The sequence below is a fragment of the Balaenoptera borealis genome, assembly GCF_965194805.1.
Source record: "Balaenoptera borealis genome assembly, chromosome: 3".
Taxonomy (NCBI): Eukaryota; Metazoa; Chordata; class Mammalia; order Artiodactyla; family Balaenopteridae; genus Balaenoptera; species Balaenoptera borealis.
The window spans coordinates 4410459-4436473 of NC_138866.1; the positions used below are offsets into that span (position 1 = coordinate 4410459).

The following is a 26015-nucleotide window of genomic DNA, read 5'->3' on the forward strand; positions in this document are numbered from 1 at the left end:
TGCTGACCAGTGGCCCCGAAGGCAGAGGCCGTGCTGGGCAGCAGGCGGGTCAGTGCCCACCTGGACTCCCTCCCGCCCCACCCCAAAGGACCCGTGTTCCAGTGTGCTCAGGACCCAGGTGTCGGGAAGTGTGTGAGAGGCCACGGGAGGCGTCAAGCTCAGGAAGCAGGATCACTGTCTGCACCGCCTGCAGGCCTGGCCCCAGGCCACGTCCAGACAGCTCCTGGGGAGGCTGTGATGCCCCCATCCCTCCCAGCCCAAGCTCAGACTCCATCCGCGTCCTGGGGCCTCCTCGACTCCCCTGGAATTGCTCCTGCCCGGGGAACCCTCAAAGCTCCCTCGCTGATTCATTCAACAAACACTATCTGAGTTGAGGCTGCACCAAGGCAAATAAGACCCCCGCCGTGTCCCCAAGGAGCTCCAGTTAGCAGGGAGGGAGTTGGGGGCGACAGGCCACCGATGACTAAGCGTCCAGGAGGCTGGCCAGAGCCCTTCTGTGAGCAGCCCCAACAGAGGTCACGGGCGGCCCACCCTCTGCTCCACGCCCTTCACACCACCCTGGGCCCACACTCCCCCTGCCGCTTCCACACCTCTCTCCCTGCGCCCAGGGCCCCTGCCAGGTCTACCTCTGTTCTGAGTCCCCAGCGCCCAACACGGACCCAGCCCTGAGCAGGGCTCACTGAACCAAAGGACGGGGGCAGGGGCTGCTGATTTGGCCTCTAACCAAACCGGGGCACTCCTGGAGGGGAAGCCGCTCCAATAAGAGGCCACAGAAGTGGCCTGCTGGGCACTGGAAACCACTGTAAAGAACGGTGACCCCCATTCCCGGCAGTTGCACCCCGCTTTAGTTAACCAAGCACTCCTCCTTCACCAGCTCAGGGGGTCCTCGTCACAGCCCCGGTAGGGAGGCAGGGCTGATGGTCCCATTTTACAGATGGAGCCACTGAGGCCCGGAAAAGGGACTCGTCCAGGGCCATGCAAGCAGCAAGGCCAGAGTTGATTGCTGGATACTTGCACAACCAGCCCCTCTCTGATGCCGAGGGCCAGGCCCTGATGCCCGTGAGCCCTGCGCTCATGGCCATCAACCCAGGGGTGTGCTCAACACGCCCCCATGTGACCCCACACAGCCCTTTGAGGACACTGAGTCTCAGGGAGGCTGTGCACTTGCCAAGGGTCACAGCCGGTGGGGAGAGGTGTTGACATGGCAGTGTCTGTCCAGGCGGCCCTGGGGCAGGGGCCATGTGTCCGCCCATTTCCTGTCCTCTGACAGAAGGACCTGCAGGCTGGCCTTGAACTGACTGGTGCTGACGGAGGGGGAGCCCCGCCTCCACCTGCCCAGCTGTTTGTGGAGCAAGGCTGGGGGACACAGGTTGGCAGGGGCCGCTGCCACGACAGAGGACAAAGGGCAAAAGGCAGCCTTTCCAAGGCCAGTCCTGATGTCCATCCTGGCCTTTAGAGAGGTGCAGGTTAGCATCTGGCTAGGAGCCAGGCTGTCTGCCTTCAAATCCCAGCTCTGAGACCTTGGGCAAGCCCTTGACCTCTCTGTACCTCCGCTTCTGCATCCATGAAATGAGGACAGTACCTGCCTCTCGTCTGTGAGCACTCAGGGCAAACCCCGGGTGTGTCCCTGTGGGAGTGGCCAGCCAAATGCTAAGGCTGCATTAGTAGGAGCATAGGTTCTAGAAGGAGGGAGGTGACGACAGGACCGTTCTGAGCAGGGCAAATCCAGTTGGGACGTGGGTTCAACTGCAGATGTTACACTTGAGAGGCCGGTACCTTGGATGATGAGGGAGCTTGAGGCATGTTGTCTAACAGGGAAAGGACAGGGAACTGTCTAGTCTCATGTTTCCTGCAGTGCCTAATGTAGTAAGTGCCACCCAGCCCCAGGCACCTGAGCCAGAGCCCAGGAATTGCCCTGGCCACCTTTCCCCCTGCACCCCACATCCTGTGAGGCACCCAGTCCTGAGGTCAACCTTCTGAAGTTCACGTTCGGATTCACTCCCGCTACCCATGTGCACAGCCCCCAGCTGCATGGTCTCCCCCCGGAAAACAGCCCACCCCGCCCATGCCCCCCACCCGGGCAACAAACACTGCATGCCTACTACATGCCACATTCTAGGCACTGGGCCACTGCAATCAACACAGGCAAAGGTCCTTTCCTGGATCTTATGTTCCAGGGGAGGAGACAGAAAACCAACACAATAAATAACCAAAATAAAGAGTCTGCCAGAGGGCGGTAAGTGCCAGTGAGAGTCAGAGTAGGGAAGGGACAGGGGGTGTTGGGGGGGGTGGGGACAGTGTTAGAAAGGGCAACCCAAGAGGTGGCATTTGAGACAGGCGTGTTTTCTTGGTCACTGCAGCCTAGTTTCACCTGCCCTTTGTCTCCTGAACAAACATGCCCAACCTTTAGCCTTCTCCACAGCAGAAACAGAAAACATGCCACCTCACTGTTTAGGCTGCTTTGTGCAGGTCTAAACGTTTCCCCAGCCAGCTGTGAGCTTCTGGCAGGCAGGGTCATACTGGATTTGTCCCTGAGCCCACAGCGCCCAGCCCAGGGTGAGCACCCTGGGGAGACTGGATGAGTGAATGCGTGAAAAAAATGAGTCAGTGAATGGATGGGTGGATAGATGGATAGATGGATGGATGGATAGACGGAAGAAGAGAAGGACTGATAGATGGAAGGACAGACAGAGAGATGGAAAGGTGGGTGATGGGTAGATAGATGAGGGATGGTTGGATGGATGGATAGTGGATGGACAGATGGATGAACCCAGGGCAGGGTCATGTGCTCACCCCTGACACAGGAGATGGCAAAGAGGCCGTCTGGTGGCAGGGTGGGCAGGGGTTTTGGCTCAGGAGAACCCCACATGGTTTGGGGGAGACCTCAGCCTAGACTCGGCTCCTGGCTCCACCTCTCCCAGCTGTGTGAACTCGGACAGTGGTGTGACCTCTCTGAGTCTTGCATGGATGGCAGGAGACAGAGCCCATGGGCAGCTGCTGAGGCCACGCCTCCCAGTGGGAAGGGTTACCATTACTAGCAGCAAGGTCGGCTGTAGGCCTCCTCCACCAACTGCAGAGCCCCACCACGTGCGGCCCTACAAAGCCCGAGTGAGGAGTTCCGAGCCACCCTCTAGGGGGAGACAGACATGGCACAAACAACCGTGGCCCCGCCAACGCAAAGGGCTCTGGGAAAGGGGGAGGCGCAGACCCCCCTGGGCATGGCGGGGCTGTTTGCTGGCCGAGGTGCCATGGAGGAGCTTGACACACCCTAAAATGCATTCTTACACTTCATAACGAAAGGAATGACTACAAGTTATTAACAAAAAATCCAAAGAGATGCAGCCAGCACCGAAGTGAAAGCCCCGCCACCCAGGCGTGGGTCCCGCCTCCCAGCAGGATGCAGGCAAATACAACTTCTTTTTTACTATCGTTTTGCGACTTGCTTCCTTTCCTTATCAATACACCTGGGACGCCTTGCCACCGTGGCACCTGGGGACTCACTTCCTTCTCCTGCATGAACACAGTGCCCGTGGGGTGGCCGCGGGGACTGGGTGAACAGGAGGCCGAGCCAGGCTGCCCGGGTGTGGCCTTCACCCTGCACTTCTCACTGTGTGATCTGCGGGGGCCTCAGTGTCTTTGTAACAGAGCAGTTCTGTTGCTTCCCACCGTATGGCTCTGAGAGGGCTAAAGCGTCAGCAGCCAAAGGCTCCTGGAGCCATGCCTTCAGCCAGTAGATGCTCTAAATATCACCCTTATGATTCAACTTGCTAGTGATGTCCTTTGAGCTAGTGATGTCCTTTGGATTGTACTTGGACAGACAAGTGTAATACTCCGGTCTATTGCAGAAAGTGCTCCAATAATCACGCTTCAGAGTCTTTGGTGTTTCAGTGGGCACGTTCTCAGAGGGGAGTTTGTCGGGTCAAGGATACCTGAACTATTTTTATCTATCACGTACGTTGCCATTTTGGCAGGATTTAGAGGGGCGGGGGTGAGGGGGACAGTGGGATTTCCAGGCAATGAGTCCAGGATGGGCACTAGAGCACTGGGCTGGCTCCAGAGATTGGCATTTCCAGAAAATGGGGCTCCTTGGCAAGACTGGACGAGGTCAGGAGAGCCCGGGTGCTCTCCTGGCTCACTCTGTGACTCTCCGAGCCTCAGTTTCTTCATCTGTAAAATGGGACAGAAGACAAGTCTGTACACTCTGGCTTGGCCCCTGCCGTGCTCTGCCCGGATTGCACAATGCCCAGCTGGGTGCTGCAGACCACACAGCCACGGGCAGGAGGCGAGGCTGCACCCACCTCTGGTTGGGGGGGGGGGTATCTCTAGGGTGTGACTGGTTTGGGGGGAAGGGGGTGGAAGAGTCCCCCACCTCAGTTCTCCCAGACACCCTAGCCCCCCTCTGACATCCTGAGGGGTTAGGGCACTGGCTGCCAGGGCTGCAAAGCATATGACAGGACGTCCCCTGCTGTCTCCTGTGCCCCCACCTCCACCCTGGCAACGGGGTGAACAGGAAGGGTTGCCCCCAGCTCCCACTCCTCCCAGCGGAGGTGCCAGATGATGCTGCCTTTGTCTGAGCTCAGCTCAGAGCTCCAGGCCCCCTGGAGCCACCCCTGTGTTACAGATAAGGACACCGTGGGCCAGGGAGAAACCACCAGTGACAATTAGGGGAAGACCTGGAATTTGAGCCCCGCTCTGCCACCGGTGACACCGATGAACTTGACCCCGTGACTCAGTTTCCCTATCTGCGAACAGGGACGACAGCTACCTGGGGCAGGGTTAATGCAGATAAGGACTTTTTAAATTCTTTTTTTCTTATTTTTTTGGCCTCGCCACACGGCATGTAGGATCTTAGCTCCCCGACCAGGGGTCGAACCCGCACCCCCTGCAGTGGAAGGGCAGAGTCTTAACCACTGGACGGCCAGGGAAGTCCCAATGCAGGTAAGGACTTTGAAGGCTCCAGGCACCGGTTGTCAGACGGAGCAGAAGAGACCCTCGAAGGGCCAGCCAGCAGCCTCAGGCCCGGCTCCGCTGCTGGCTCGCTCCTGGGCCAGCGGTCAGGCTCCTCCCGTCCTGCCCGGCCTCCACCCACACGCCGGCCTTGTCTCTTCAGTTCCCCGGCACCCAGGCCACAGCCAAAACCCTCCAGTCACTTCTCGCAGCGTCTCCGGTTTCCAGTCCCCTGTGACCCCTTCACGACCTGCCCAGGAGGCGTCTTCAACCCTGGGGTCCACTGGCTGGAAGGGCTGAGAGGATCATACCCTCTGGGCCTCAGGCTTCTCGCCTGAACAAGATGACCTCTGACACCACCCAGATCTAAGACCCAGGGCGTTGGATTGAGGAATGAGGCTCTGTCCCAAGCAGGGCCTGAGGCCTATCGTACCTGATGATGTGGGGAGAGCAAGCTATTGACGTCTGTCGATCATTCATTCATTGCGGCGCACACCTCCTTGTGCAGGCCTCACGTTGGGCGCTGGGATTCAAAAATGACTCGATGCTACCCGGCAGCCCCGGCCTGGCTGGGGAGTGTGTTCATTCTCTATCGCTGCATGAGAAATTATCCCCAATTCCTCAGAAGCTTGATACCAAAACTTTATTATCTCGCAATTTCTGAGGATCAGGGATCTGGTAATAGCTTAGTTTCGTGGCTCTGGCTCACGGTCTCTCACGAGGCTGCAGTCAAGCTGTGAGCCAGGGATGTGCCATCTGACCCCTGCCGGGGGCCGGAGGACCCCGTTCCGGGCTGACTCGCTCACACGGCTGTCGGCTGGGGGCCTCAGTTCCTGGCCAAATGGACCTGGCCACAGGACCGCCTGAGCACGCTCAAAGCACGGTGCCTAGCTTCCCACACAGCCGGGGTCCGGCCACAATGCCTTTATGCAGTCGTGGCCCTCTTGAAGGGGGTGGGGACCCACGCACAGGCAACAACAGGGGGACCTGCCTGGTGGTCCAGCGGTTAAGATTCCACACTTCCACTGCAGGGTGCTTGGGTTTGATGCCCGGCCGGGGAAGTTCCGCAGGCCACGCGGTGCAGCCAAAAAAAACCAGACAGATTGCTCACAGGCAGCAATAGGAGCGCTTGCCTGGATGGGCGTCCTCAGCACGGATGAGACCTGGACGAGACCGGCAGGGAGCGCTGGGGGAAGGCTGAAGGCGGGCCAGGACTGGGAGGGGCTTGGACCACCCTGGCTGGAGCGTGCGGACACATCTCATTGGTTGTGGGCATGGCACATCCAGGGGAAGTGGCGGGCCTGGGGGGGGCGGTGGCCAGTGAAGGAGGGGAGGCTGGGACAAAGTGCCAGGGAGGAGGAGACGTCTGAGCCAGCTGGGAAGGAGAAAGGCACACTTTGACAGGAAGCCCCTGAGGGCAGGCTCACCTGGACCCCCTGGCACAACAGATGCTCAAAGGTGGATGACAGAAGCCGGCCTGCCACCCTCCATTTGGACAGCAAGGACCCGAGAGGGGTTCACCTGGGAGGTGAGCCTGGCCCCTGGCCGAGTGGCACAGGAGCCAAGTGTCAGGCACCCAAGGGGCCCAAGGACGGGCCTGTGGCAGGGGCTCCAGAGGGCAGAGCCCAAAGCAGCGGGGCAGGTGGCAGAGGGGGGATTCTGGCTCGGGCAGAGGGGACCGTTCTCCCTGCTCGGTTGCCCCAGTCGGGCGCTGGCTCATGTCTGGCTGGGTGACTGCTCCAGGCTGGGCAGGCAGGACAGAGGAAGCCACAGGAGGGAGGAGGGACACAGAGCTGACAAAGGCCCCTCCCACCCAGACAGGTTCTGGAAAAGGGGGGCTTGGACCCTGGGTCCAACAACCACAGCAGGGCTCCTGGGTTCCAGGGTGCCGAGGCCTTTCTCTCAGCCCCTTTCTCCGTGGTCTCCGGCGCTTGTGAGGAGCCCACCTGCCACCCTGCCATCCGAACACGCCCCTGGGCTCAGTACCCAGTACCCCTGCCCGGGGCTCCACCCTGCCCACTCCTGCCCCACCCTCCCACCGACTCCGCCTGGGTGGGGTCACACGGCCCTCCTCTGGCCACTGCGCTGGGTGCCTACTCACACCTCCTCCCGTCAGCCAGGGATGGTCCGCTCACCCAGCCATCCCCCACCATGACAGTGGAGCCCCCAGAGGGCACCGATCAGGCCTGGCCCCAGGAGGCCCGTGGGCAGCAAGCACACGCCGTGTCCACGCTTGGCCGCGCTCCCCCCAGCCCAGCCCCTCTGTCCTGACCAGTTAGCCCAACCCAAGCCGGGGTCCACCCCTTTGGTCTTCCGGGTCAGGGCGCCCCAGGCAGATCCCCTTAGCTCTATTTTTACACCAGAAGCACTTGCCGTGTCTATTTATATCACTCCCCAGCTTGAGTTTCTGGTCATCTCATAATCTGGCCAGAGCCTCCCTCGATCCTGCCTCTCGGTCCACTCGCTCCAAGGCCAAGTGGGTGCAGAGCACAGCGGAGGCCACAGCTCACTTGGAGAGGTAGCCCTGGGGAAAACTGTGCCTATTTGCAGCCGAAGGAAGATGCAAGAAACTCACACACACAGCGCCGTGGCCACTTTGGGGATGACTAAATTCAACTGAGAGATGTGAATTCCGCAAAATCTACCCAACAGGAGAACTCTGGGCGCCATGGACTCGGGAGGGGCCACCAGGACACTGGCTGACTGTCCCTAAGGGGTCCCAGGCCCTCCACCCTTTGAGGCCCAGAGCAGACACCCTCACTGGGGTGGCTGAGTCACTCCCAGTGCAGACGGGACCAGAGACCAGAGGGACACGCAGACGGCAGACGTTTATCCACCGGGAGAAAGACACCCCGTGGGCAGAGCCCGTTCATCGGCACCAAGTGCTGGGTCTCCAGGCCCCCAGCACAAAGCCACCCTGCCTGTTCACTGCAGCATCTTCAGCAGCCATTAGAGGGCCTTCCTGAGCCAGGGCCTGGAGCCCAGCTGTGGGGTCAGGGTTTAAGAAGACCTTAGGAAAAAAAAAAAAAAGAAGCCCTTAGGAAACCCTTCAGTACCTCAGCTGATTAATTAAATTAATTCTGATCTTCCATGTTTCCTGCAAAGCTGTCAATGGATAAAGGCAGAGAGCCGGGCATTTTGCTCTGGAGGAACGACAGCAAGGCCGGGTCTGCCACTGCTCTGTGCCCACTCTGCGTGAGCTCCTTCACTTGCTCTGGCCCCTAGAATCCTCCTGAACCCATCTCACAGATGACGAACCTGAGGCAAAGATGGCTCACAGGGCCACACAGCCAGGAGGGGGCCAAGCTGAGCCAGAAAAGCAAAAACTGAGCCAGAGCTTCCTGAACCTGTCCTTGGAGACGGTCTCAACCCCTGAAGAGGTCAGTTTCAATGCAGGTTTTGCCCCTGCCTGCTCCGAGGGCCCAGGTGGGGCCCTAGAATCTGCATTTTAGCTGTCTCTCTGGGAGACTCCAATCCCAGAGGTCTGGGGTGGGAGACCCATGGCCACAGGGCAGGACAGCCCAGAGCCCAGACTCAGTCACCCAGGGCAGGCTCCTCGGCTGCCTGCTCACCCCCTGCTGCGTGCCAGGCCCTGTTTAGTGTTAGTAAAGAGGGGCAAAGTCCCGGCCCTGGTGGAGCTAACATGCCAGAGGAAGGGAGGTGATAAACACATAGAGGAACATACAATGTCACTCTAGGAACTGGACGAAAGCAGGGCATGGGGATGGGGTGGGGGGCTCCCCAGCCAAGCCCCTTTTGAGGAGCTGAGAGTTGAGCAGGGACCTGGGTTCTAGAGATGACCTGTTCCAGGCTGGGAGGAGGAGCTCCCACCCGGCGGAAGCAGTCAGTGCAAAGGCCCTGAGGTGGGAATGAGCTTGGAGTTGTGAGGGTGCAGCCAGGTCCCCTTGGGCTCTGAGGCACTGAGCTTGGGTTTTATTCCAAGTGAGAGGGGGGCCATTGACAGCCCTGTCCTCCCCACCAGTCTTTGCCCAGGAGCTTTGGAACCTGTTCCGGTGCTTCCATCCTAGAACCACACCTGCCCTGGCCCCCAGCCTCGCCCTGCGCACCCTCCGGCACGGCCTAACACTCCAGAAGGTCTACACAGCAGGTGCCTCGGCCCACCCTCACCTCACTCACCCTGTGACACCTTGAGCTCCAGTCTTGCTCCCCACCCCACCTGGGGTCCAAATAGCCTCCCATCACTGAATTCATCAGATTCCAGGGTGAGAACATTTACGACCCTTTTTTTTTTTTTACCTGCTGGTGTTTCTAAATTTTCCAAACCCAACCTGTCTTGTGTAAGAAATTATAAAAGCTGTGCAAAATAAAAACTCTACCATGCACTTGCAGTGACCTGGCTTAATCCCTGGTCCCCTGTGGCACTTCTCCCCTCCTAGCTGTCCTCCTACTGCTCTGGCCTTGGGCCCCTCCCACCTCTTCAAGGCTGGGGTCTGAGCCCGGCAAGGTGGCCTCCCCTGGGAGGGGGAAAGGTCCTGGGGCCCCGTGGAACGTGAGAAGTTTGAAAAAGCACATTCTGTGCTGTAATTTTATCCTCAGGAAGTGAAGAAGAACAGACATGGACCCCAGTGGCTGATGTAATAATGCAGGCCTGTCAGTACGTACTCATTTACTTGGCCATGACTTCTTCGCTTCTGGGTCTCTCCCCAGTGCCGTGGAAGGCCCGGGAGGTCAGGGAGGGTCTGCCCTGTCCCCGCTCCAGGCCCAGAGCACCACCCGAGGGAGTGATTCCCGGGCAGCAGGGGCATGCATGCTTCTCAGGGAGAGATGGCTTTCAGGAGCAATGTGGTCTTAGGGTTTAGTAAGCCAGCAGCACACCCGAGTGACTCCAGCCCCGCGCAGTGCTTGCTTTTACCCCTTCCTCACTGCCTTGAAAATGCTGCTTCAAGCACACCCTGGGACGAACGGGACAGACCCTGGACTTGCCCTTGGGGTGCTCCCGGTTGGAGGTCACTGTCCAGCACCCGCAGCCTAGGCCTCTCTAACAGGCCACTGCGGGCAAACCTGCCCCAGAGCCCACCCCTCTACTGCTCACCTCATACTGGACCCCAACAAGCCTCAGCCTGAACACTGGCTCCCCCCGAGTCCAGCCCCACTTCCAAGCCCTCCCTGCAGGATGCGCAGCTAGAGGCCTCACACCTCACACCTCCTCCCTGGCCTGCAGGATCCCACCCTACAGCTACCAGCTCTCCCACCTGGATCCCCGTAGGGTCGGCCCGAACAGGTCTTCCCTCCAAGGAGCTTTCTGAAGCTCAAACATTGAGTGCCTACTGTGCACCAGGCTGCTGGACCCCTTCCCAAGGACCCCCCCCCCTCAAGGAGTCAGGGCTCATGCCACCCGCCCCAGGCATGACATTAACTTAAAGGCACTTGTGTTCTCTTAAAAACAAAACAAAGCGGGTCCTTTTTGTCTCCTTATTAATTGGCCCATAATAATTTTCTGACTTACTGCCCTGTTAAGGCACTTGACTCTCCTCTCAAACCTCCAGAAACAGGGATGCATGCTGCAGGCATTTGTGCTTTACCTCCTGAGGCCTCAGTCACCCAGGGACCCCCTGTTCCTAGAGGTGAGTCACCTGGATGTAGGTTGTCCAGTTTAATCGCCATGGCGTCAGAGGCCTCCAGCCAACTCCTGCCCCTGTTTTGAGTCTGGGCTGTTCCTGGGGCCCACATGCTTTTCTGGCTCATGGGCCTTGTTGAGGCCTGAGCTGGGTCAGAGGCTGGCGATATTCAAACCCAGGCCTCCAGACCCCTAGCTCAGGGCCCACCAGCCATCACAAGCACTGGACTAGGAGTCAGCAGACCTGGGTTTGGGTCTCTGCTTACGGAATGTTCTATTTAGATTCTAAGAAGAATAAAAGGAAACCGCACATAATCGTTGGATTCCTAGTGGCCTCTGTATCACCAGGGCTCACTACTCATTGTACATACTCCTGACATATACCCCCTAGTACCAAGTATATATAATCTTTAAAACCTGTCCCTGAGATACATATCCATGGTAACCCCCGTGTCGATTTCAGAAACAGTAAAATGCAAATAAAAGAACTGTGTGATCTGCCACACCGCAAGGTGTGGTCCTGACCACAGGAGCACGAAGAAGGAAGTTGGCGCAGGCCTGAAGGCCTGAAGGTGTCATCTGACTCCCATTGTGAGGGAGAAAGCGTCCAGCCGAGCCCAGTCCCAACCGGCCAATCAGGACTTCGTGAGGCGCTGGGGAAGGAGGGCAGGGGCAAGTCTCTGACCCGAACCCTCCCCAGGGAACAGGGAGGAGGTCCCCTGCCACTGCCAATCTCGGGGACTGGGGGGGAGGGGCGGGGAGCGGCGTCGGATTCGGCTCCTACTTAACCCCCCCGACCCCCCGCCGCCCAGCCACCCGCGTAGACCGGAGCCCAGCGCCCTCCCACTTCGCCTTCGCACCCTCCCTCCCCTCCGCCTGGCTCTTCAGGCCCGCAGGCCTCCCAGAGCCGCGGCTCGAGGACCGTCCCCTCCGGCCACACAGCGCCTGGCCGCCGATATGGACGCGCCGCGATCTGGCCTCTCCCGCCTCGCGGCTCTCGGACCGGTCCAGGAACCTCCCCCGCCTCACAACCTTCCGCGGCTCCCGCAGCTCGCGCTCAGGTGCGGGCCCGCGAGGGCCTGACCGCGCCCCTTGCCCCTCCCGAGGGGAGCCAGGCGGCCGGAAGCCCCAGGCCCTCCGCCAGGGGGGCGCACAGACGGGAGGGGCGAACACTCCCCGAGGGGGTGTTTCGCCGCTCGAGGAGTGTGACAATTAGTGTCCGAGCCTGCAGGCCTTGGAGGGTCCTGGCACTTCCACGTTCGTTACCGCGGCGTGTCCCCATTATACAGGCGAGGACCCTGAGGCTGGGCGGCGGAGTCGGGATCTAAACCCAGGCCCCAGGATCCCAGGCCCAGTCCGGAGCGAGCGCACGCCACCTCCCGCCCCGCTGACCCGCATCGCGCACGCCGGGAAGCTCCCGGGCCGCGCAGGCCGTTAGCTCCCCGGCCGGGCCGGGCCCCACCTTCCCGCAGCAGCACACACCCGGCTTCCTCTCCCGCCCGGGGCGGCGCGGGCGGGCGCACGAAGCACATTCTTTGTCTGCAGCGCCTCCGCACCTCCCCCGCCCGCCCGCCTGCGTGTTACGTGCCTCCCGCCCCGCCCGCCCCAGGTCCGCCCAGCCAATGAAGCGCGGCGGCGGCGCGCAGGGCCCGGGGTGTTGTCCGCGCCTCGCCCGCCCGTTGGCTGAGCTCTGCGCCCCGCCCGAGCCCGGCCGGCAGGTCCGAGGGGCGGGACACGCCGCCCGAGGTGAGGGACCACGGGCGGTGCGCGGACGACAGCAAGGGCGTGCGCCCGGCGAGGAGTCGCGCGCTGAGCCGCCGCCGCCGCCGCCAGACCCCAGCCTGCGCGGTGCTCCGTGCCAGGAGGCGGCGGCCAGGCCGAGTCCCGGCCAAGCAGGGCAGGGGGAGCCCTCGACGGCGACCAGCCCGGCGAGGGGCCAGAGAAAGAGGACAAGGAGGAAGGGCGGCCTCACCGAGGACCCGGCAATGGCGCTCGACTTTCTGGCTGGATGCGCTGGGGGTAAGGAGGCGGGCGGGTCCTGCCCGGGCGCGTGCGGGGGCCGGGAACGCCGGGCCGCCAGGCCGCCGGGGCGAGGCGTCCGGGCTGGGAGGCCAGCGCACCTGCGAGCTCTCGGCCCAGTGGCTTACCCTGGGGCTGGGGATTCCTCGTCTGTAAAATGCGTTAGCAGTGCTCTTGTCTCACGGGATTCTCGTGGGCGTGAAATTGACGACAAGCCGGGAGGGCGCCTAGCGCGCTGTCCGCGAGGGCAGGTGTCTTTTAAGTCCTTCAGGGCACGTTCGGACGAGAGGTCTGGCGCTCCGGGACAGTACCGTGGCTGCCAGGGGACTGCCAGAAAGATGCCCCACCGCCCTCCTCGCCCGAGGCCTGCGGACGGCGAGGCCCCGAGCCCATTTGCCTCTCCCCCTCCCCCAGCCCGCGCCCACCTGGAGCAGGGTCCCCTCCCTCGACCCAAAAAGTTTGAAGCTGGCTCCACCCCCTCTCCCGTAGCCGTGTGGGTGGGGCCGGGGCCGCTGGACGACGCCCTAGAGAGATGGTCTGAAAGGCGCCGGCAAGACCCCAGGCACCGAGTCGCGCTTTGGCGCCCCGCCCCCTTCCTACGTGGTTCTGTTGGGGGTGAGACTCCACCCGGCTGGCAGAGTGGGCCTGACACGCCGCGCGAGCGAGGCCTTGGTCTCACGCGTGCGTGTCACCGGCGTGGGGCACCGTCACCGAAGCCGGGGCGCGGCGCTGGGGTCCTGTGTCCCCGGGAGGACCTGAGTCGGTGTGCCGTACGGGCTCTGCTGTGGCCTGACCGTTGGGCGTCGGGCTCTGCACTTGCCTCTTTGGCCTTTAGTTTCTCTGCTTTTACTTGTAGAGTTAATGTATTCAACAGGTATTCACTGGGAGCCAGGTTTAGCCCTCAGGAATTCAGCAGAGTGGACAGAAGTGGCAGGGCTCTGCCTCACGGGGAGAGGGCTGGCTGGGTGTCCCCAGGCCCCGTCCAGTCTCTGACATCAGGTGCTTCTCTTCTCCAGCACCTGCCCCTGTTGGCTTTAATAGAGCTCTCAGCTACCTGCCAGCCGTGGGCACCCTGGAGGAAGAGGAGCGTCTAGTATTTAAACCAGTGCGGTGCTAGCTTCCTGTGCTGCACGAGAGGAGGCTGGTGGAGAAGGGGGTGTGCCCAGGAAGTGTCCCAGACGGTTACCCAGTCAGGCCTCCAGGCCCCAGAGCCTTCAGTAATTTGGGGAGCATTTCTCCCCAGCCCAGGGTGCCAGAGGAGACAGGAGGGGTTGGCCTCTGTGGACCCAGCTCTCAATTCCCCCCATCCCCATTCCACTCTCTGCTCTTCCCATCCCCCTCGAGGGACCTCCCCTAGTGTCCTGCCACCAGGCCGCCGGCTCCTCCTGGGCCCCAGACCCTTCTCTACCCACCCCCAATGGTGGCTCAGTCCCAGGGCCAACACCGCTTTCCAGCCCCTTTCCGCTGGGCGGAGTGTGTGTTCTTTCCCTAGACGGGCAGGATTCCTTCTGTATTCACGCAGGCGTTCTGGGATCCACGGGGATTGGGGTGGGAACACTCATCCTAAGGCCAGGCCCATCCCCCCAGACACACTTGTTAAGTCACTCTGGGCTCTTGCTCACCCAGGACCCTGCCTGGAATGCCTTCTGCCCATCCTCACCACGCCCACCTGGGAGAGATCCTGTCCAGGGCCCAGCACCCTGGAGAGCTGTAGGTACTCCACGGCCCCCGAACCGACTGCCCTACCTGGATCCAGGTGGAAGCCTGGGGCTGGTGGTGCCCACCTACTCCCGCACTGTGTGAGCGGAGACGGGAGAGGGTAGAAGAGACCCTCTCCTGGTATACATGACCCAGGAGAAACCTAGGCCCTCAGAAGTGGAGAGAGGCTGCCATGCTCTTCCCTTCCCCCAGCCTCACGGGCGCTAGGGGCCGGCCCACAGGACAGTGACCTGACTGTGTCCCAGGCCTGCCTTCCGGGCCCCTGGCACGGCCTGGCCAGAGCAGAGGGGCCGCCCAGGAACTTTGCGCAGGTGGCGCCCCTACCTTGGGGCCTGGCCCCCAGAGGTTGCCTGGCTCCTTGGGGTTTGAGCTCCTCAAGGCCTGGAGGTTCAGGGCAGATGAAGGCTGCCTTTCCGCAGCTGGGGTGCCTCTTGATTCAGATTCCCCGGAGGAAGGACAGTACATCATCTCTGATTGGCTGGGTGTGGGCCATGTGTTCAACTTTGCCTTCTGGGAGGTGCGGGTGGGACCTTGATTGACAGCTTCCCCGAAGTCTCCCGGGGTGGAAGGGTCCCAATGCCCACCTGCACTCCTCCACCGCGGGTCAGTTCCTGGTCTGACCTTGGGCTCTGAATGGGGGTCCCCTTGCCCCAGGCATGGATGGGAGGAGAGAAATTCAACCATAGGCAGTGGGACCCTGCATATGGGGGACAGGTCAGTCATCCTGTTGTCCCTTCCCACCACTTCTTCTGCCAGGTGCCTCCAGGACAGTGGTCCCGCCTCCTGCCCTTGAGGGTCATGGGATGGGGGTTGCCCCTAAAAGGCCAGCTTAACGTAAGGCAGTGGGCACCGGCTTTGGAGTTGGGAGACACGGTCCACTTTGGCTGCTGTGATGTAGGCCCCTCTCAGGGAGATGGCCCTCAGGCTTCCTGGCTCTCAGGGTGACTGGGAGGTTAAAAGGATAAGGATTTGGGGGACTGGGGGACTGGGGGCCCTGAGGGAGGCAGGCCCATAGCCAACTCTTGTTTCTGTGGATGGAGATGTTTGGGGTGAGGGGGGCCAGCCCCTCGCCTGAGGGCACTCAAATCAAGGGAGAAAATGGGAATGCAGCTGCCTGCTCTCGGAGCCCTTGGTGGGATGAGGGGCGCCTCTCCCACCCCAGAGGCTGATGAAGGCTGTTGCTGGCACCTGGGCAAGTCTGGGACCAGAAGCGGGGGGCATCCGCCCACAGGAAGGGGACCCCCCGCCCCAGCTGGGCCTGGCTGCAGGGGCACGGCTGGAGAGAGAAGGAAGGCCGGGCAACACACCTCAGGCGGTGTTAGGTTTCCAGAGCCCGAGGAGATCCAGTTACAGCCCACGAAAGGAGGTTCTAGAACTAGGATTTTTCAAATTCAGAAAATTCAAAACATGAAATGAAAAAGAAGGTAGATCTCAAGTGATAAAAACAAAGTGTGTCTCGAAGACCAGAAACACAGAGGTGGAAGTCTCGAGGGGAAAGACAGGCTTGGGGTGTCTTTTCACCCACCTGTGAATGTTAGGGGTCCCAGAGGGAGAAAAAGGTCTGGAGATGATGAATATGATGAATAGATAATAGTGGAAATTTTCTCTGATCAGGAAAAGGCTGGTCTGCGCTGGGGGAACTCTAGGCTGGGTTCCTTTAAAGAAAAAAGACACACCCTTGGTGTCTCCTGGTGACATTCCCAAAATCTACAGATAAAAATCTCAGTGGCTTCTTCATAGAATAAATAAATTATTGACAAAGGAGAACAGACAAGCTGGCTTCTTCATAGAAGAAATAAATTATTGACAAAGGAGAACAGACACGCTGACAACAGATTTCTCATCTGCAGCACTGGAAACCAGAAGATTCTGGGACATTGCCGCCCTTAATGGCCTGGCCCGGAATCCTCACCGGAGCACAGGACTGTTTTGCCCTAATGGCATTAAAGAAACAGATTTTGCAGATGAGCAGGAGTTCAGAGGGCGTGTCTCCCGTGTGTTACAACTGAGGGCCATAGTCAAGAAAGGCTGCAACGATCGGAGTAGAGACCCGAGTTGGCGGGAGAGGTGACGAGAAGGAATAGCCCTGAGTCTCGTGGGGTTTGTAGGTGAAAATCAGTGGAAGCTGGCAGGGTGAGAACCCTCTTGGGGGTAGGGTGGGGGCAGTAGAGGGCAGAGAGAGCCTCCTACTCTCACCCCATGGCGGGGACGGTTCTTACCCTGTTTCTACATAAGCGTTATGAGTGTTCAAAAGCAGAAGTAACTCTTAGCTGAACTTACAAATTAACAAGCAGAAAGGGGATAAATAGTAGTTTGCCTGAACCAGCAAAAATGTGGAAAGGAAAGGAAGTACTTAGATCATGCCCATAAAATAAGACGGAATCATGTCAGATCTCTTGTCTTGGCAAAATCTGAGACTGCTGCAGGCCGGAGTAGAAACCAAAACCCAGCTGTAAATTGTTTGTGGAACAACTAAAACAAAGCAGTAAGACAAGGTTGAAAATTAGGAACTGGACAAAACTATACCAGACACACCTGACCAAAAACAAAGCAGGATTGGCGAAGCTAACATCAAACAAAGTGGATTTTAAGGTCCGAAGCATTAAACAAGATGAGGACATTATACAAGGATTAAAAATACAATTTATGGGGGAATTCCCTGGCGGTCCAGTGGTTAAGACTCCATGCTTCTGGTGCAGGGAGCACGGGTTCGATCCCTGGTCGGGGAACTAAGATCCCACATGCTGTGCGGTGCGGCCAAAAAGTAATAATAATAATAGTAATAAATAAATTTTTTAAAAAATACAATTTATGAAGAAGCGTAATAACTCCCGTTGATTTCTGGGCATCCACGAACATGGTAACCAGCTCTGAGTTATTAAGGAGGGCGGCTCCAGGGCCAGAAGGTTTGGGTCCAGATCTCGGCTCCACCACTTACCTAGCTGTGTGGCATGGACATATTACTTTTCTATGCCTCAGTTTCTTCATCTGTAAAACGGGCTAATGGTCCTTTCTTTACATATATAAGAAAGAGAGTTGGTACACGGACAAAACTAAGAACGGTAACCAGAAGGTAGAAACGTTACTGTTTGTTACTCAACAAATGTTAGCCTGTTTAATTGCTATATTTAATTATACATTTAAATATAGCCAAAAAAAAAGAAGAACTGTAAGATGTACACACGTGAAATTCTAGGGAGGAAAGCATGGGAGTCAGTGCAGCAGTTACCCGACCTCACTGAGCCTCACTTCTTCCATGAAGCAGAGTAACAAGACTGCCCGATTCACAGGGATGTTTGTAACCCACACAGCACGCAGGACTCTCTCAGGTGCTTGTGGGCCATTTGGAAGGGGAGCCTTTGTCCTCTGAGGGGGGCTGGATTCGGACAGGTCCTGGACTGGTACATAACCAAGCATGAACGCCTCAGGTCCTGGGTCAGCACTTCGGGGGCCAGGGGCGGCCCTGGGGAGGTTGGTCCTCACACCTGTACAGGCGAGGAGAGCGATTCCCAGACACCGAGTTCTTTGTGAGCTCGACCAGCTGGTGTAAATGGCAGAGGGAAAATTCACATCTGGGCGAGGGGCCGGCCCCAAGTCCAGAGCCCCTGGAGCCCCCAACCGTGCCAGGTATTTGCAGTGATGTGAGCATCTTAGAAATGGCACGTGCAGCCTCCCAAGGGGGAACTTCTTTTGTCACCTGCGGTGAGCAGCAGGGCGGAGGGAGAGTCACCAGCTTTGAGCTGGACAGGTCCTGGCCTGACCTTGAGGCGGTCACCCTCACTTACCCTCAAGCGGAGGATTAAGGGGCTCCTGGGATGTGCCAGGCACGTCCTTGCCAGAACCGTGCCCCACGCTGCGGTTTCCAAGGCACCTGGGTCACACGTCCTCCTTTCTCCCTCCAGGTGTGGCAGGTGTGCTGGTGGGACACCCCTTTGACACGGTCAAGGTGAGTCTCTCGTTGAGGTTTTATTCTGAGGCCCTTGTGGAGGCTCAGACATTGGAGGGAGGCCTGCAGCGTCCTGGTGGCTGGACCCCCCTTTCCGGGCACCACCTCAGGAGCCCTTCCAAGGTCCTCCCACAGGTTCTAGAATGAAGGTAGAGTCAGGATTCTTCTCCCCACTGCCCAGGTGAGAGGCACTTGTCCACCGGGCCGAGTCAGCCTTTCCTCCCAGGTTTGTCCCTACAGTCTCCCAGCTGGGGCTGAACTTGGAGGTCCATCCTGGGGCTTGGCCAGCTGGGACCGAGGGGCCGAAGGACAGGTTTCCTCCCACCCAGAGCAAGGGACACCCACCCTGTCTTTACGCAGAACTCCTCCAGACAGCTTCCTGAAAAAGTTCAGAGAGAAAATACAGAAATACAGAAAAATCAAACCTTGTCAGCCTTTCCCGTGACCGTGATCTTCACAGAGCGGTGGTGATCAGGGCTGAGAAACTGAGCAGTCGTTTCCCGAGGGCTGGTGTGCACCTGTAGGGTGCTGGTGGCTCCAGAGCATGGCCCCGGGGCTGGCGCCCAGTTCCCCCTCCGCCAGCCCGCACCTTGGCACACCGTCGGGCCCCAGGTTCTCCGACGCCTCAGCGGAGACCAAGGAAGTCCGCATACCCAGTTGGAAATTGCCAAATAAGATTTCCCCCGTTTCTGGGGTTTCTTGGTCCTTCAGCTATAGGCAAGTCAGGACCCTTCCTTGCCGGCTTCCCCTGGGAGCCCGGTGAGCTGCCAGCAGCAGGCACTAGGCCTGACCTTGTGTCCCGCTGTGAACACTGAACCTGGCGTCTCTTCCCAGGGGGGCGAGGGCAGAGCACAGGCAAGGACGGCATCCCTAGGTGGGTTTGAGAGGACTCTCGGTCGCCTCTTTTTTCGGGAACCCAGGTGTTCCTGGGCTGAGAACAGGTCTTGTGAACTAGGGCAGGGATCTTCTCCAGCACAGGCGTGAGGGCCCTGCCTTATGCACTGGCTCTGACTTTAAAAAGGTCTGTCCCGGGAATTCCCTGGTGGTCCAGTGGTTAGGACTCCCCGCTTTCACTGCTGAGGGCCCAGGTTCAATCTCTGGTCGGGGAACTCAGATCCCGCAAGCCACTCAGCGAAGTCCACCCCCCCCCCGCAAAAAAAAAAATGTCTGTCCCTGGGCCTTGTGCAGCTCCGGGCCCTCTGCCGGCTGATCTGCCATGGGACTGTGGGCCAGTCACTTTACCTCTGGGCCAGCTGTTCTGACCTGCACAGTGAGGGGTTGGCAAGATTACTGAGGCCTTTGGGCCCGGTGCTCAACAGTGTAGTTTGTGCTGGATGAAATGCTAGTTCCGAAGGGCATGGAATTCCTTCCAAGCCACTCTGAGCGAATCTGGGGAGGAGTTAGAAAGGCCAGGCTTTCTGGCCACTCAGCAGCCCCTGAGCCCTCATACGGGCCTGTGGAGAGTGAGGTGCTGGGGGAGCCTGCCCAGCTGCCCCCCCCGCCCGGAGCCTGCCCACGGGCCAGAGCAGCCCAGGACAGCCAGGCGGGGTCCACGTCATGCTGTGTTTCTGTCGCGTGTTCATGTGTCGTGAATGCCTGTCAGAGCTGCATCCAGCCAGGAAGCGTCTCCGATTCACTTCTTCAGCCCAGCTTTGCAGAGGCCTCTTTGAGCTAGGACTCAGCCAGGCCTGGCCAGGCCTTCTGCAGCTCCCCGCCCCCGGCCCCGCAGTCAGGCCCCCCCAGGCTGGGGGGCACTTTGCTCTGGCGTCTCGAGCTCCCTCGGATCTCCTAAGCCATGACCCGCACCCCCGGCAGTAATTTGAGCACGGGAACCTCTGCCCCACTGGGTTCCTGCCCCCGGGACATCCCTGTCCCCCCACCTTACCTGGCACCTGGAGGGTGGGCTTTGAGGACATCCATTTGGAACTGTGTTTTTGCCACCGTGGCCCAGCGGCATCACATCTGGGCAAAGCTGTCTTTAAAAAGCCAAGCTTTTGGTGTGCGGGATAGTGTGGCCTTTGTGAGCTTCCACCATGGCGTACCAGGGCCAGGGCCAGAAGGTGCAGAAGGTGATGGTGCAGCCCATCGATCTCATCTTCAGATGCTTGCAAAATAGATCTCGGATTCAGGTGTGACTTTATGAGCAAGTGAATATGCGGATAGAGGGCTGTATCATCGGTTTTGATGAGTATATGAACCTCGTATTAGATGATGCAGAAGAGATTCGTTCTAAAACAAAGTCAAGAAAACAACTGAGTCAGATCACGCTAAAAGGAGATAACATTACTGTGCTTGAAAGTGTCTCCAACCAGAAATGATCAATGAAGTGAGAAATTGTAGAGAAGGCAATGCAGTTTTTTTAGGTGTCCTTTGTTAGAAGTGTAGTTCTAAAGCATTTATTCATATTGTTTTGCTCACCTTTATGTTACTACCAGATGACAATAAATGCTGTGGGATTGTTTTTATTAAAATATTTACATTGTTTCCTTCTAAAAAAAAAAAAAAGCCAAGCTTTTTATTCTGAAGGGGGAGAAAACCCACCCCCAGCAATCACCACTGACACTCTTGTCCCATCCATGGGCTCAGATACTATTAAATTGTGCTGATGCTAGAGACACTCATTTGGTTTGATTTAATGCTATATCACCAATGGCCTTTTTTTTTTTTTTTTACTGACTGTTTTCCATTATAAAAGTTTAAGCATTCTCAGTCAAAGAAAATTGGGAAATGTGATTTTTTTTTAATGTCTTTTAATCATCGGCTACATACACGTTTTTTTGGTCGGCTTTCTATTACAAAAGTAATGTAGGTCATAAAAAATGTTCACCATAACAGAGATATATAAACTAAAAAGAAAACAGAAACAAAAACAAAAAACAACAGTCCTTAATGTAACCTTTCCCCCAAACCTTGTTAATGATTTCTACCAAAAAACAGACATGTACCCAGGCCCATATATATATTGCTTGCTTCTGGTAAAGGTGGGATTTACTTCATAGCTCTGCGGTGGTTATTTTAATTGAAGTGTCACACACGGAGAAATGTGCACACGCGCTCCGTGTACGAATCTATGAATCACCGTGAAGCACACACCTGGGAGAAGAAACGAGGCCGGTCCCCCCGAAGCCCCCCTCCTCTCCTAACACCTCCGCCCTCCCCTTTTCCAGGCGGCCACCATCCTAACTTCTCATCCGTGGTCTGTTTTACCTCTTCTTGAACCTCATGAACTTGGACCTGGGCTCCGGAACGCGTGCAGGGACGCCCGTGTTCCATGTCTGTCCACGCTGTCTTATGGCCGCGACATTGGCAGTTTGTGCCTCCAGGTCTTTGGATCTGAAATCTGAGTCCAAAGTTTGGTTTTCCTCTGTTGCACCCAGAACCGCAGCCGCTGTCCACAGACACACCACCTTCACACATGTTTCTGTGGGAAGGCCATTTTCTGTCCTGTGTCACTGGATGTGACACTGACCAGGGACACCAAGTCCGAGCCCTCTTTCACCAGGGAACAGCCGGCCCGGGCAGGGGAGGGGGTGGGGAGGCTGGGGGCTGGCCTCGGGGGTCCCTGCCTGGATGTGATGTTGAAATTTTGTGTTGCTTTAACCGCCTTTACTTTCTGAGCTAGGGGCTGTCTCCATCCATAGCAAAATGTAACTTTGTTGTAGATGAGCGTAAGCCTCACCCCGGAGAGCGCTAGTAAGTACAGACCAGGTGAACCCAACGCTTCTCTTCTCTGTCGTCCCCCCTCGCCCCCCCCAATCAGACCCTGGGCCTGGACCCCACCCCACCACGCCCCTCCCCACCCCCCATCCCCCAGAGTTCCCTCCCCAGCTAGGGACAGGGAGGGTGTGAGGTGAGCTTGGGCCCAGCCCAGATCCTGGGGTGGGAGCCCTGGGGGCTGGCTGAGAAAAATCAGGCCCCTCTGGATCAGGGAGTCTTCATGTGGGGTCTCCCAGCCCTGTCGGGGAGCTGGGAGCCTCTGGGGCTTGTGTGCGAATGACCACTTTTCCCGGGGTGGGCCCGTCAGTCCTCAAATGAGATCCTGTCAAGACTTAAAAGACTCCGCCGGGGTGTCTGAAAGTCCAACCCACGGAGGGAACAGCTCCGTTTCACATCATGTCTGCTGACACAGCCCTCTTGGTGCCAGTGTCGGGGGACCACAGGAGGAAGAGACAGTCCCCCAGAGACCCCAGAACATTGAAGGGAAAATGAAGAGCCTCCCATCACAGAAACAACCTGAGACAGAGCTCGTGGTGTTAATATGTTCTCCAAGTTTATCGAGTGGTGGTGCTTTTCTCCTCTGAGCTGGCAGCCAGGGCAGGGAGGGGTGCTGGGGTGAACGTCGCAGGGTGCCCTCGGTGGTCAGCTGCCTCTCAGAGCAGTGGCTGCCAGCTGTTGGTTGAGGTCCTCGTGTGCCGAGATGGTATTCTTTTTTTCCTTATAAAACATTTCCTGTAAGTGCATTCGCCAGCACCCCTACCCCACCCTGGCCCCGACCAACACAGCCACTCATGTCCCTGGAGTGGACAGCCTTGACCGAGTTGCAAAACATCTCTGAGCCTCAGTCTTCCCACCTTTGAAATGGGAGTGACCAAACCCACTTCGGCCAGTGATTATGCCTGTAATGGTGATAATCTCTGAGTCAGAGCTGGAGACCAGCTCCCGGAATGGGACCTAACCTAGCTCACCCCGACCCGCGTGACACGGATTTGGAGTTCAGGAAATGTGCTCCTGCTCCGCACTGTGGGGCCCGCGTATCAAGGACAGAGATAAGCTCTCGGTCAAGAAAGAACGCTTTCACAGTGAGGTTCTGGCCCGCTGGGCTCCAAGGGCAGCACAGCCTGATCCCCCAGGCCCCAGAGTTGCTGACACGGTTCCCAAGGAGGCTGTCAGCTGCTCTCCTGCCACTGCTTTACTAACTCATGACCACTGCCCTCACCGGGGGACACTGGCAGAAACCAAGCAGAAGGCCCACAAGGCCCGAGGCTCCTCACTTTTAGTGCCCATTGCGCGCTGCCAGCCCCTGATGAAGGGAGCGTGTGGTGGGATGTTAGATCCTGAGCCCCTTTGGCATCGGCCACGATTTGCTACCGGGAGGGTGGGGAGGTCTCGAGAGATGTCTCCTGCCCCACTGTCAGTACATGGTGCAGAGATGGTGAAGCAGGGGTCTTGAGGACCCCTGCCCCTCTGCAGCTAGCTGTCTCCGTGACTGCCCACTGATAGCCTTCCCTAAAGAGGCACAGACGCCCAACCCTGCCCCACCCTGGAACTCCTAAAGCCACAGAAAGCTCCTTGGCTCCCTGCCTTCTGGGTCTGGCCTTGGGCCTCCTGGAGAGAGCCTCCCCGGGTGTCCTGAGTGCTGGCCCCGGGGAGCTGGGTGATCTGGCTCCACTAGCCCGCCTTTCACTGGGCCCCTCCTTCCAGGTGCGGCTCCAGGTCCAGAGCTCGGAGAAGCCCCAGTACCGAGGGACCTTGCACTGCTTCCAGGCCATCATCAAGCAGGAAAGCGTGAGTGGCCTGGGGCCGGTGGGGGTGTGGCGGGGAACCAGCCTCTGGGATGCTGCCGTCCCCAGACCACAGAGCTGGAAAAAGAGGCTTCGGGGCAACTCTTGGGCAAATCCAGGCTTTGCGAATGGCAGGGTGCAAGTGCCCAGGCCTCTCAGATTGAGGGCTTCGGTTCTATTAAAATTCTGCTTGATCCTCGTGTACCGCTAGGGTGGGCCGGGGCAGCCGCCAGCTGCATGGAGGGTCCCTGGAGAGGTGGGCTTGGGCAACCCCGGACTCCAAGCGGGAGCGCCCCTGACGCGTCTCTGTGCGCCCCGCAGGTGCTGGGCCTGTACCGCGGCCTGGGCTCGCCCCTCCTGGGCCTCACCTTCATCAACGCGCTGGTGTTCGGCGTGCAGGGCAACACCCTCCGGGCCCTGGGCCGGGACTCGCCGCTGAACCAGTTCCTGGCGGGCGCGGCGGCGGGCGCCATCCAGTGCGTCATCTGCTGCCCCATGGAGCTGGCCAAGACGCGGCTGCAGCTGCAGGAGGCGGGGCCGGCCCGCACGTACCGCGGCCCCGTGGACTGCCTGGCGCAGGTCTACCGGCGGGAGGGCCTGCGCGGCGTCAACCGGGGCATGGTGTCCACGCTGCTGCGCGAGACCCCCAGCTTCGGCGTCTACTTCCTCACCTACGACGTGCTGACGCGCGCGCTGGGCTGCGAGCCGGGCGACCGCCTGCTGGTGCCCAAGCTGCTGCTGGCGGGCGGCACGTCGGGCATCGCGTCCTGGCTCTCCACCTACCCCTTGGACGTGGTCAAGTCGCGGCTGCAGGCTGACGGGCTGCGGGGCGCCCCACGCTACCGGGGCATCGTCGACTGCGTGCGCCAGAGCTACCGCGCCGAGGGCTGGCGCGTCTTCACGCGCGGGCTGGCCTCCACGCTGCTGCGCGCCTTCCCCGTCAACGCCGCCACCTTCGCCACCGTCACCGTGGTGCTCAGCTACGCGCGCGGCGAGGAGGCCCGGCCCGAGGGCGACGCCGTGCCCGCCGCTCCGGCGGGGCCCGCCTTGGCCCAGCCCTCCAGCCTGTGACGCCCGGGCCCCCGGCACCCGAGGGCCCGAGCTCTCCCGGGGCCGCTTTTCCAAAACGCAGCCTAGACATAAATTGGGCCCCCGGCACCGACCACCCTGCACCGGACGCCCAGACCCCGTGGGCTGTGACTCCATCAGACCTGGGTTGAATTCCACGCCTCAGCTGGGTGACCCTGGCCACAAATTTGACATCCTCGGTTTTCTCCTCTGTGAAATGGGGATCCTCATACCCACGTTGTACAGTCCGGAAGCTCAGAAATGATGCCCCTGCGGCGCCCAGCCTGGCACTGTTACTTGGAGTCTTCCAGAAACCCAGCCAACACTCCAGCCCTTTCCTGGGATCCCAGCCACACCGCCATGGGGTCTCTGATGACCCACCCGTGAGCTTGCCAGCGACTCGCTAACGCTGCAAATCCTCCACCTGGCAGAGCTCTCGGGACACTTCTTCACCTGTCCAGTCTGTGTTAGGGACAGAGAGGCAGCTCAGGGGCTTCTGGTGTCATAGAACTGAATCCTCTGCAAGGCTGGGAATACTCCTACTCCTGACGCTCCCACTGGAGGGTAATCTGGGGGACCACTAAGAAGCCATGAGACCTTCTGGAAGCTCCGTGTTGGCCTAGGGGCTGGGGTGGGGGAGCGGGCACAGGTCAGTGGGAGGGGCGATCTCAACAGTTAAATACAGCCATGGCAAGGAGAAGTCTTTGCACCCTCTGGGCTTCAGGCTGCCCATCTGTAAAATGGGGACGTGGGTCAGCGGATGTCTGGGGCTCTGGCCCACTACCAACGGCCGGCAACCAACACCAGGGTTCCCCAGGAAATGGTGTCTTTCCCAGGCAATCTCAATGCTTCGTGTCCCTGTGAATCCTCGCAGGGCCTGTGAGTGGGCACAGGTACCGCCAGCTTGGGCCCCTCCAGGCCGAAGGGCATCTGAGCCCGCGCTGCCGGGGCTGTCACTAGAAGCAGGGCTGTGGTGTGAGCTCAGGGCAGCTGGGCGCATCCGGTACATCATGGCCGTGAGAATGGGCGGGGAGGAGGATTCTTTTGCACAAGCTGGAGGTGACTGTGGCCTCCTTTGCCCCGAGTGGCGCTCAGCCTCTTGGGCAAAGTGATCAGCTCTCCCAGGAGGCAGGCTGTGCTCAAGGAAGGACAGGACTCCCACCTTGTACATGTGGCATCATTGTTGTACAGAAACCGCCAAGGGAATAAAGTGTTCTGTGTTTTTTTAAGACGATGG

General features: G+C 59.0%; 1 protein-coding gene, 2 long non-coding RNA genes and 1 pseudogene across 6 annotated transcripts; 3 read left to right on the plus strand and 1 right to left on the minus strand.

Annotated features, from left to right (window-relative positions):
* Positions 1–26: 26 nt before the first annotated feature.
* On the plus strand, positions 27–11981 carry LOC309625815. 2 transcript variants are annotated; one of them, XR_014242766.1, is made up of 5 exons: positions 31–6475; positions 7346–8327; positions 8930–9562; positions 10455–10532; positions 10989–11981. It is a non-coding gene; the product is annotated as an uncharacterized lncRNA (long non-coding RNA). The 2 variants fall into 2 exon arrangements; XR_014242765.1 differs by having other exon boundaries at positions 27–6475; positions 7346–9562.
* Positions 7757–12130, minus strand: LOC309625817. The gene is made up of 2 exons (XR_014242768.1): positions 11988–12130; positions 7757–7957 (listed from the first exon to the last, which is right to left on the minus strand). It is a non-coding gene; the product is annotated as an uncharacterized lncRNA (long non-coding RNA).
* A 2-nt stretch (positions 12131–12132) lies between these two features.
* On the plus strand, positions 12133–26007 carry SLC25A29 (solute carrier family 25 member 29). 2 transcript variants are annotated; one of them, XM_082385858.1, is made up of 4 exons: positions 12133–12544; positions 18166–18209; positions 23631–23714; positions 24032–26007. In XM_082385858.1, exons 1-4 carry the CDS (start codon positions 12148–12150, stop codon positions 24779–24781), a joined length of 1275 nt encoding a protein of 424 aa, XP_082241984.1. In that variant the 5' UTR covers positions 12133–12147; the 3' UTR covers positions 24782–26007. The 2 variants fall into 2 exon arrangements, with proteins under 2 accessions (XP_082241984.1, XP_082241985.1); XM_082385859.1 differs by lacking the exon at positions 12133–12544 and adding an exon at positions 14528–17592.
* Positions 18216–20659, plus strand: LOC309625813 (small nuclear ribonucleoprotein E pseudogene; annotated as a pseudogene). The gene has a single exon. The product of its transcript is annotated as a small nuclear ribonucleoprotein E pseudogene (transcript).
* Positions 26008–26015: the final 8 nt, after the last annotated feature.